At 32.0% G+C, this 12,513-nt stretch overlaps 1 protein-coding gene across 1 annotated transcript; it reads left to right on the top strand.

Moving 5' to 3' along the window:
• Nucleotides 1-4,881: 4,881 nt before the first annotated feature.
• LOC106765328 (dihydropyrimidinase) lies at nt 4,882-9,264 on the top strand. Its single transcript, XM_014649908.2, has 13 exons — nt 4,882-5,084; nt 5,279-5,410; nt 5,510-5,561; nt 6,101-6,370; nt 6,497-6,708; nt 7,021-7,141; nt 7,640-7,727; nt 7,823-7,901; nt 8,089-8,176; nt 8,274-8,314; nt 8,421-8,473; nt 8,583-8,739; nt 8,817-9,264. The coding sequence occupies exons 1-13, from the start codon at nt 4,998-5,000 to the stop codon at nt 9,006-9,008; spliced, it is 1,572 nt and encodes a 523-aa protein (XP_014505394.1). The 5' UTR covers nt 4,882-4,997; the 3' UTR covers nt 9,009-9,264.
• Nucleotides 9,265-12,513: the final 3,249 nt, after the last annotated feature.

A 12,513-nucleotide genomic window follows, 5' to 3' on the forward strand; every position in this document is an offset into this window, starting at 1 on the left:
ATATTTACTTATCATTTTTTATCCATAGGTAAATTCAATATTACATACAAGTATTTTACCTATTAATTTTGATTTGTAGTTAAATTTTGATGTGTACATTTAACATTACATTAGTATGATTCTTAAAAGAAACTAGCACAACAATTAAATGGAGTAATTTTAAAATTCAATTGTTTATTAAATAAATTATTAATAAATAAACATAACAATATAATATTCATTATGAATTTTTAAGTATAAGATAATTTATATATTCAAAATAATATATATATATATATATATATATATATATATATATATATATTATGTTGACATTTTGTAAATGAAAAAATTAACCTAAAACCTTTGCTATCATTCTCAATAAGTAAATCTTATAACTCAATTTATTATATGAAGTTTAATGAACATGTGTAACAAGTGACATATTTTTTTTAAGACAAATTAAAATATTAATATACCATTTCTTTTTAGTTTCGTCAATTTACATATTTTCATTAAAAAAGTGTGTGAATTAACTCTTTAACACAAAATAACTATCATTTCTAAGTTGAAAAATATTATATTCTAAATTTTAAAATCTCATAATAGAAGAAAAATGATAAGTGGACAACCACATTTTTCTATCCTACTTTAACTCTACTCACACCACATTAATCTACAACCACACAAATTTTGTTGACCCTTTCTTTTAAACTTGATATTTTAAGTCTTTGGTGTAACAAAACATCTAGTTTTATCATAGTTTTTTATAGTTAAAATTTAAATTTTCAATTATATATTACAAAGTAGTAGTAATAAACAATTCATTTTGTAGAATAGTGGTAGCCCCATGTTCTTAGGCTCCCTCGTCATTCCACTCGGTCATGGGATTATATGAGGTAGTTCTAATCTTAATATTTGCAGAGATTATTCAATCATGATATAAGTTAAACATGAAATATGTGGTATGAAGAAAGAAAAATTGTGAAGTTGTGTATAGTTAAATTGTATTCTTTCATTTATGAGTTTTGTAAGGCATTTAGATGTCCATGGTAATTGTTAAATGGTTTATCACATTATGAAATGGATAATGAGCATTGATCGAAATATGAACAATTGTATTGACCAATATTATTTTATGTAGAAAGATATTACTATAATATATGTGCCTGATTTTGGAGGAGAGTGGAACCAAGAAGCACAAAGAGCTACTAACTATTCAATGATGTTCACCCAAGCTAAAAAAAACAAAAAGCATAAAAAAACCAAATGTAGATGTCTTGAAAATGGAGAGTTTGCTATTGCCAAACATGGTCAAGCTCCTTTTCATCATGCCTGTGCTCAAGAAGATCTTATGGTGAGTTATAAAATTGTATGTGTTTCTTCAAATTTCAACAATTATCACACAAATTATAGGATAATGATACTTTGACACCCTCTGACAAATTTTTTATACCGCCACGTGTCACATTCTGGGTGGTCCACATGTTTTAAAAAATAAAATGATAAAACATGGATTCAATGTATAGTGACAGACCTGGTATCAATGTACAAATAAGTAGGTAGTTTAGGCTAATTTTTAGCACGAGAAGGTATCAATGTAAAAATAACGCAGATTCAAAAAATGTTCTTCTCGTGCTAAAAGTTAGCCTAAACTATCCACTTATTTGTACATTGATACCAGGTCTATCACTATACATTCAATCCATGTTCTGTCATTTTATTTTTTAAAACATGTGGACTACCCAGAATGTGACATGTGGCGGTATAAAAAATTTGTCACATTTTGAGTGTTAAAGTATCATTATCCTAAATTATATGCATATTGAATACAAATAAATCACTACACATAAATCATTGATTGTCAAAATTAGCATACATCCAATAGATTAATCTAGCAAGTTACTATGAAAATCTGTTTCAACTTTAGTATTATCTTGATTTCATGTGTTTATTTTTTCAATTTATGTTTGACATATTTTATATATACATTGAAGTAGTATAATTTCTAATTCATTTGTGTTGATTACAACGATGCAGAAAAAGAAAAGGATCATCACCTACATAAATTGTTGTATTAGGCCTACAATCGTCACTCCATAATGTTCAAATCAACAACATTATACTGAGCATTAGGAATCCAGACTTGTACAATACATACGTAGACTTGTACAATACATACGTATATGAGATGGATTTTAAAACTCTCACAATTTTAGTATGGGTTAATTGTAAATTATTTTATTGAAGCCATTTTTCTTTTTTTTTTTAGTATTAAAGAATAAACAATGTATACTACATGAGTAAAAAATGTACATTACCTATTGTAATAAATGAGTCTTTACTTGGGTCAAAATGAACTATCTTAAACCTTCTTTGTTGAAATTGATTTGGAAAGAAAATTCGTCTTTCTCAATTTCTTTTACTTATTTCATTAAGGATGGGATCTTCCTGATTCTCCCTTTTGAATGTATATTCATCATGAGATTGGTAATTAGTATTTTTGACCGGATATATATATATATATATATATATATATATATATATATATATATATATATATATATATATATATATATATATGTATGTATGTATAAATTCACAAATTACTTCTAGAAAGAATAGTAAAATAATCTTATCAAATAGCATGTACATATGTAGATACAATTAGTGTGATGTGGGTTATCAAATTATTAAAAACAAAATTTAAATTATTAAAAACAAAATTTAAATTATATATGATAAGATTTTTGGATTATTCACTAGATTATTTTAGGGACATATTATCATTACAAAATTTAAAATTTTTAGATAATAGGAGCTTGATGTCATAAGTCATTCAACAAATAAATCTGATTATTTTTTATTTAAAATCTTAAAATTATATATATATATATATATATATATATATAATATTTTTATAAGTATATTTGTGATCTTATTAAATTTTTCATAAATGTACTTGTGTAAAAATTGTCGCAATTAATATATACTTTTTTAAAATAATTTGTTTTTCTTATATTTATCTATGAAACAAAATAATAATAATAAGAGTTATATATATTTGTATTTCCATGAAATTAAATTTTACTAATGTTTAAAATTTTGATATATTTTAGTCGTTAAAATAAAATATGAATTAATATAAATTTTTTAACCAACCAACATATTTTTTTTATTAAACTTATTTACTGACATTTGAATTCGAATGTGTGAAATATTATAAATAACTCAAATAATAAAAAAAATTAAAGTTATACATTTTTAAATTTAAAATCAAATGTATGAAATTTGAACCACTTATAAAAATTAAAAACTTATTTAAACCTAATAATAATAATAAATAATTATTATTATTATAATAATCAATATTTTTTTTAAATAGAATAAATCAAATTTAATCCGTAAAGGATTGAATTATGAACCTATATGATAACACTACAAGAACATAGAAATTTACTAGTTTTTTTTTTTTTTTTTTTTTTTTTTTTTTTTTTTTTTTTTTTTCGTTTCGGAGAGTTTTAATCTTCAGAAAAAGTATGTTATCCGATATTAAAAAAATCTAGAAAAAAATTGCTTTAATCCTTGAAAAAAAAAAACTATATCGTTATTAGCGAAAGTTTTGCCAAGTATTAGCAGAACTTTTACCACAACCATCAGTATTAACGGGATTTTTGCCAAAATCACCTGTTTTGCTAAAATCGTCAATATTAAAAGAGGTTTTTCTAAAACCGTCAATATTACTGAGAGTTTTTCAAAAAAACCGCCGATACTTATAAGTTTGTCATTAAATAATTATTATGTTTTTCAAAACACTTTTTGTGTTTGTTAAAATTTTAAAATAATAAAATAAAAAATGGAAGTTTAAGTTAGAATAAAAAGCTATTTAAAACAAATTCTATTAAAATAAGTTACTTTTTATTTTTTAAAACAACCTAAAAGATAATCACTAAATTATTTCATACTCAAACATCTGGTTAATCCCAAACAAACGGATCCATATCTTTCAAATCTTATTTTTTAATATATATCAATTGTAGTTCTACTAAAAAAAATCTATGAACATTTAGAGATGATGCTAGTGAAAATAAATAAATAAGAAAACACCTCCTTTAAGACTCTTTAGATAAACATCAAAGAGATCCTGCTTAAATACAATTTTATATGTTTTAAAAAACATGTTAAATACCTAATTCCAAAAGACACTAAAACAACAAAAACATAAAATGAAAAATAGAGACAATTGTACAAACATTTTCGATTTGTTAAATTTCTATGGTGCTATGAAGTTTTCAAAAAAAAAAGAGTTAAAATGATGTCTTTATTATTATTTTTGTTTAAATTAACAAATCGATCTATTTTGAAGAAACTTAAAACTCTAATGATATACGCGAATTAACAAACATAACTAATACACTTTGCTGGTAATAATGGAGAAATAAAATATAGAATTAATTTTTAATTAAGATATTTAAAATTAATTTTTAACATTTTTAATGAGTTTTTATAGGATTTTTAATTTTTAATAGACTTAAATCCTTAATTAGTTCCTAAGAGGGAATTTTTAGTATCCGCTTTTAAAAGTGTATACATTGGGTTCCATGTTTTGCAATTTGTGTTAATTTAGTGAATTAATGACACTTCAAACAAGTTTGTAACAACAATTGGAAAGTGTCCAAACGTTCAAACAGTTAATAAATATGCTGTAACTCAAGATGACTTGTCCACTTGCAATTTTCAAGCCAAATTGATAGTTTAAAGTGACTAAATTGACACAAATTGCAAAACATAGAGACTCCATGTATACACTTTTAAAAAAGCGCACAGTAAACTGAAAATTCCTTTACCACTTAAGGATTTAAGGATTTAAGCCTTTTTTTAATATTTTAAGAAAATCACCTTTCTTCATAGAAGTGTTCCGAACCTCAAAACTGCATTTAACTGTAGCTATCCAAACAGGCTCTTCGTTGACAGAGATAGCAACTCCGACTCTCGAGTGTGTCTGGTCTGAACAGAGAATGCAATTCGTCACATCACAATTCCTTCACATTTTCTCTTTTACTTTCTTCACTGTCATTACCTCTTCACTTTCACAATCCAACCAGGTTCACTGCTGTATCTTTTTTTTTTTGTTTCCATATATTTTCATTTTTTGGTTTCTCTTTTTGCTTTGACAGAAGAGTTAGAACTTCGATTCTCAAGTGTATCAACTATCTATGATCATCAGAAATTGAGCTTAGATTCTCATTTCCACTAGTTTCTTTGCTGAATTCGACTTTTTCTTTTTCGAATGATTCAGTTTTGTGATGCTGGAACTGGATCGTCCAAGTTGTTGGTCAAAGGAGGCACGGTTGTGAACGCTCATCATCAACAGATTGCTGATGTTTACGTGGAAGATGGTGTAATTGTTGCAGTTAATCCTAACATCAGGGTATTTGATGAAACTCCTTTGCAGTAGCACTGCTTAATTTGCTTTCCAACAGCTTGCGTTTTTGCTATTTTCTAATGACTGATTCGGTTCCATTCCCAGGTTGGAGATGACGTCACTGTCATAGATGCTTTCGGCAAATATGTCATGCCAGGTTTCAACCTATACAACTATAATTCATCTCCTGTTACTGTCAGATCAAGGACATGTTTGGATGCTAGTTAACACGTTTTTGAAAGTTTGTCTACTGGAAATATAATATTCTCTTCTAATAGAGAAGCTCTCAAAACTTCTTCTAGCTTATATCCAAACAGAATCAAAATTAGAATGCATGGACAGTGTAAATCTTTTTTTGTCCTTTATTCTTAACTCCAAATTCTAAGACATTAGAGTCCATCTTAATTGTTTTATTTATTGGACCTATCGAACGGTCTTTTGTTGAGTAGTTATTGAATCACCGTCCATGTCTAGAGTTGTAAAGCTCAATTGTAGGAGGAATTGCATTAATCAGTGATATGATAATAATAACATACATGAGTTGTGGATGACAACCAATTGCCATGTATGATAAGTTTAATGTTTTTTTAAGATAAGAAGTAATTGGTGAGATGATTTGTGAATTGGTTGACACTGTAAAAGGTGCATGAAAATTTATGATAGTCTCTATGAATGCTCCTTTTGTTAATTGATCAGGGGGCATTGATCCTCACACCCATCTAGAACTCGATTTTGTTTTTCCTGGAACGGTTGACGACTTCTTCAGTGGTCAGGCTGCAGCATTGGCTGGTGGGACAACAATGCACATTGACTTCGCATTACCACTGAATGGGAGTTTGACAGCTGGTTTTGAAGACTATGTAAAAAAGGCAAAGAAGTCTTGCATGGATTATGGTTTTCATATGGTTATTTCCAAATGGGACGAGACTGTTTCGAGAGAAATGGAGCTCTTGGTCAAGGAGAAAGGTCGTGATCTATTATTTCCTTGCTTCATTATGATAATTTGGTTGAGTAGGTGGTAGTACTAGTAACCATTTGGGTGAGGTGTGGAGAATTTATTCCCGGAAGTATGTATTTGATCTATAATTGCAGGCATAAACTCTTTCAAGTTTTTCATGGCATACAAAGGACTTGCGATGATCAATGATGAGCTTCTTCTGGAAGGATTTAAAAAATGCAAGTCTCTTGGTGCTTTAGCCATGGTCCACGCGGAAAATGGAGATGCTGTGTATGAAGGGCAAGAGAAAATGATAGAACTTGGAATAACTGGTCCGGAAGGGCATGCTCTTTCAAGGCCTTCAGTGGTAAATACTCAGATTTGTTCTTTCATGATGAATAATGAATTTACTGAGTAATGGAATGCTAATATTGGCATGCCCTGTTTCATTATCTTCTTCATTTTCTAACCAGACTATAATGTACAATTTTCATCCTGATGTCAAATGGCATACTTAAGATAACCACTGTAGTTTGGCATTTGTTGTTTTCCGTTCTCATCTGTTTTCATCAATATTTAGTTGGTAGTTGATTATATTGATTATCTGTTGTTTTTTTTCCTATTTTCAATATTGATCATACAGAACATTTCCCCCATTGGACTTTGTTGAACTATATAGGTGGAAGGAGAGGCAACTGGTCGTGCCATTCGTTTAGCAGATTTTGTGAACACTCCTCTATATGTGGTTCATGTAATGAGCATTGATGCAATGGAAGAAATTGCAAAAGCCCGGAAATCAGGTTCTTCAATCCTTTTATTGCTAGTCTCAATTTTTATTCATGTATTAGGATAGTAGTAGATTATTATTTTGGAGAGAAATGCAAAAAGAAAAAAAAAGATATTTAACTTGAACTGATAGCTTCGATAAATTAGCTAACTTGTAATTTGATAACCATTTATAACTTGTTTAGTTTTTTCTAAGTATCTTCTATAGTCATTAAACGAGCTTCCTAAGTAAAATTCCATTTCTGATATAGAGAGACAGGATAGTCTTCCTGCCTTTTTACCCCTTTTTCTTTGTTTCGTACTTTTCTGATTTGGAGGAGTACTTATCCTCTCTTAGGTGAACTTTCTCTCTCTTCATTCAATCCTGAAAAAAGAGTTTTCTGATGAATGGTCACAATGAAGATGAACAAAAGGATCTTTCTATGTCTCTGGATGACATTTCAAGTTTTTCTGTTCCCCGATAACATAGTTTTATGCAATTGTAAGATCAACTGTTTGTTATTGTGCTGAAGGACAAAAGGTAATCGGAGAACCTATTGCCTCTGGGTTAGCCCTTGATGAGTCTTGGCTTTGGCATCCAGACTTCGAGATTGCAGCAAAGCAAGTGCCTTCACTTGTTTCAATGTTTTTTTTACTGCTTTCTTACATTGCTTTGAATTTTAAGAACATAAGCCTTATTCATTCTCACGTTTCAGATATGTGACGAGTCCCCCCATGAGGAAAAGAGGACATGATAAGGCTCTTCAAGCTGCTCTTTCAACAGGAGTTTTGCAGGTTTCACATAATGATTCAGGCTTAGGTTCAATAACCATTTAAAGATAATTAGGACAGTATTGGCTACAAAATGCATCCTATCATATTCTTTATTCCTGTTCTACGTATTATATATGCCCTGAACTCAGTTATGTGCTCTTTTACTAAGATGCTTTTTGACCAAAGGTTACCTTTTACAAATTTGCAGCTGGTAGGAACTGATCATTGTGCCTATAACTCCAGTCAAAAAGCTCTTGGAATTGATGATTTCCGGAAAATTCCTAACGGTATCAATGGTAATCACAACAAAGTCCTGGATGTTTGTGGCCTAAATACGTTGATGCTCATTTGAAATGGTTCCTTACTAATATACATTGCAACCAAAATCTGCAGGTATTGAAGAAAGAATGCATTTGGTATGGGACATCATGGTGGTAAGACATCAACCACACCTGTTTAGCATCTGCTTTTTGTTAGGTTGGAGTAAATGGTGACGAGGTTAAGCTCTTAACTTGAACTTATGGCTTATGAATCTCACAGGAGTCTGGCCAAATAACCCCCTCTGATTATGTCCGTTTAACAAGCACAGAATGGTATATTTTCAGTCAAAGTGCATATTAGCTTCCAGTTCTTAGGAAGCAGTCTGGTAAAGAGGCCAAAAGCTAAAAGAATTACTGATTTTTTTTTCTATGATCATTTAAGCGCTCGAATCTTCAATATATATCCAAAGAAAGGAGCTATTCTGCCGGGATCTGATGCAGATATTATCATCCTCAATCCAAATTCAAGCTTTGAGATAAGTGCAAAGTCCCACCACTCTAGAATGGACACAAATGTGTACGAGGGAAGGACAGGAAAGGTACTGGTTTAACTATAAACAGGACCATATAAGGATTAAATTTTGTGAACTGAGTGCAACATTAATCTTTTTGGCAGGGAAAAATTGAAGTGACTATTGCAGGAGGAAGAATTGTTTGGGAAAATGATGAACTAAAGGTTACTCCTGGTAGTGGGAGATACATCCAAATGCCACCCTTTAGTTATCTGTTTGATGGACTGGACAAGAAGGATGCCATTTATCTGAATTCCCTTCAAGCCCCAGTAAAGCGAGCCAAAGTCAGCAGCTAAAAAGCATCTGAGATCCTTTTCTAGTCAAATTTCAACATTTTACCGTGTGAAAGAACAATGTTATTGTTGCTAATCCTCTGTTGTTTAATGTGGTACTTAAATCTTAAGATTCTCCTAATGGATTAATATTTATTTACCTTTTTGTGCAAATAAAGAAAAATATGTATGTTGTAATAGATGTATTTCACACTACCTTTTCCACTAATGTATTTAATGTTGGAAAATAAAGGTCTAGGTTCAACGTATCAAGGTTTAACGTGAAAATCTTTCATTTAATGTTGATTGCTATCGCATTTAATGTTGATTGCTAATTTGTTGTGATTAGATTAGATTTGTTACTGTTATTGTTCTTTCCTAATTATATGCTCTGATTTGTAACAACTCCTAAAGTTAAGGGAGAATCATGTATTATAAAATAGTGCAATACATTGAATAAAATAAGAGATGATTTTATCCCAAAATATATTTCTTCATGAGCGCGGTAATCGTATCCTGAACCATGCCCTCATCCGGTCAATCATCCTTCACCACCACCGGCGAGAACTCATCCTCAACCGCATCCTCCCATAGCTAAATCGCTATGGATTCCTTCACTCCGCAAATTACATACCATAAACTCTCTGGTCACAATTATCTTTCGTGGTCACAATCCGTTCGTATGTTCATTCGTGGAAAAGGAAAAGATGACTTTCTTATCGGTGAATCCGTTCAGCCTGCCTTCAACAAGGAACAAATGGAAATTCTTCAACGACTTATCAGTGGAAATCATTCCACGACACCTTCGGTTCAAGCCAAAACTGTCATGTACGAAAATAGTGAGCGTAAAGCCCTCCTCACCTCCGCCGACAACCTTTCATGGATTGTTGATTCTGGCGCATCAGATCATATGATTGGTAACTCGTCTCTATTCTCTACATTGAATTCGTGTAATTCGAGTGCCACTGTGACAATTGCCGATGGAAGCAAGTCATCGATAAAGGGAATTGGAACTGTTAAACTTTCTGAAAAACTCACATTGAATCAAGTTTTTTACATTCCTGATCTTAAGTGCAACCTCTTGTCAGTGTCAAAATTAAATAAGGATTTGAAATGCTTAACAGTTTTTGAAAGCAATTTGTGTCTATTTCAGGAGCGGGAGTCAGGAACGACGATTGGATGTGCTAAACTCATAAATGGGCTCTATCATTTTTCTGCAAATAAACCAAGTCATCATCCTCATCCACGAGAGTCAATATCACCGTCTTATCCTTGCTGTTTTTCTTCAAATAAAATTGGTGATGTTATGCTTCTTCATTACCGATTAGGTCACCCTAATTTTGGGTATCTCAAACACTTGTTTCCAAATTTGTTCATTAATAAAAAGGTGGATGATTTTTTCTGTGAAGTGTGTCAGTTGTCAAAACATACTCGTGCATCTTATATTCCATTACCTTATGTTGCATCAAAACCTTTTTCAAAAATTCATTGTGACATTTGGGGAGCCTCCGAAGTCTCTTCAATCAATGGAGCTCGGTGGTTCCTCATTATTGTTGACGATCATGCACGTCTATGTTGGGTTTATCTTATGAAAACAAAATCTGAAACCATATCAATAATCAAGCAGTTTCACTCAATGGTTATTACTCAATTTCAAACTGGAATAACCAATTTTCACTCGGATAATGCAAAAGAATTTTTCAACAAAGACCTCAGCAATTTCTTCTCATGAAATGGAATTATTCATACGAGTTCATGTGTTTACACACCTCAACAAAGCGGTATTGCAGAACGTAAATTGTGTCATTTGTTACAAGTAGCCCGGTCAATCATGTTCACTTCTCATGTTCCTAAGTTTTATTGGGGTGATGCTATTCTCACCTCGGCATATTTAATCAACCGAATACCTTCAAGAGTCCTCGAGTTCAAAACACATTGTCAGAAACTCCAAGAGTTATTTCCAGCTTACCGGTTAGTTTCCCGAATCTCTCCAAAAATCTTTGGGTGTTCCTCTTTTGTCCACTTATATAATCAGGGAAAACTTGATCCAAAGTCAATTAAATGCATATTTGTGGGATATTCACCAACTCAAAAGGGTTACAAATGTTACTCTCCCTCACACAAAAATATTTCATCACCATGGATGTTACATTCAATGAACAAGAATCCTTTTATCCAAGCTCTCGGCTTCAGGGGGAGAAACAAAATCATGTTGAACCCTCAATCTTGTCCTCAGTTTTCCCAACACCCATACCCTTGCCAACAATCGAACCATCTCAAATTTCACGTCAGTTTGACGCTGCCAGTCCAACCACCACGAGTCTGTCAATTCCAATTATCCCAAACACGAGTCAGTCGAGTGTCCCAAACACGAGTCCATGTCCAGCAGAAGAAGATAGAGCTCGATAACATATTCAATCTGAGTTCTTGGCTTCTGACACTGAGCAACATGAAGAGGAACCAGGTACTATTAATTCATCTCAAGTTCCTATGTTTAATGATACTAATGTGGATCTCCCAATTGCACTAAGAAAACAATCTAGATCATGCGACCCTTATCGGATGGAGGACTACATATATTATGGAAATTTGTCAGATAGCCACCATGCATTTGTATCCTCTCTTGATGCAATCCAAATTCCACAATCAATTGAAGAAGCTCTTAGCGTCACTGAATGGAAGCAAGCCGTACAGGTTGAGATGAAGGCTCTGGAAAAGAACAACACATGGGAGTTAACAACTCTTCCTCCGGGTAAGAAAGTTGTGGGTTGTCGATGGTTGTTTACGATAAAGCATAATGCAGACGGAACTGTGGATAAATTAAAAGCAAGATTGGTGGCAAAGGGGTACACTCAATCCTATGGTCTAGACTATAGTGAGACATTTGCCCCCGTAGCAAAACTTAATACGATCCGTATCATACTCTCTCTTGCAGCAAATTTAGATTGGCTATTACATCAATTTGATGTGAAAAATGCCTTCCTCAACGGTGATTTGGAAGAAGAAGTATTCATGTGTATTCCTCCCGGGTTTACTACTCAACAAAATCAAGGCAAAGTGCGTAGACTCAGAAAGTCATTGTACGGGCTGAAGCAATCTCCTAGGGCATGGTTTGACAAGTTCACTAAAGTCTTAAAACAAAACCACTACAGTCAAAGTCTAGCCGACCACACATTGTTTACTAAACACTCATCATCTGGGAAGTGCACCATCCTGAGTGTGTATGTAGACGGCATTGTAATCACGGGAGATGATGTCTAGGACATAGTTCGGCTTAAGACTCTTCTTGCTGCAGAATTTGAGATTAAAGATCTTGGTCAACTACGATACTTCTTGGGAATGGAAGTTGCTCGCTCTAAGCAAGGTATTTCGGTATCTTAGAGAAAATATACAATGGATCTACTCAAGGGGATAGGTATGATCAATTGCAAACCTATTGATACCCCTATGGACCCCAATCATAAACTGTATAGCCGAACAACGGAAGCCGGAGTTGATCGAACACGTTATCAAAAGCTTGTTGGAAAGC

The sequence above is a fragment of the Vigna radiata genome, chromosome 6 (assembly GCF_000741045.1).
Source record: "Vigna radiata var. radiata cultivar VC1973A chromosome 6, Vradiata_ver6, whole genome shotgun sequence".
NCBI classification, from domain to species: domain Eukaryota; kingdom Viridiplantae; phylum Streptophyta; class Magnoliopsida; order Fabales; family Fabaceae; genus Vigna; species Vigna radiata.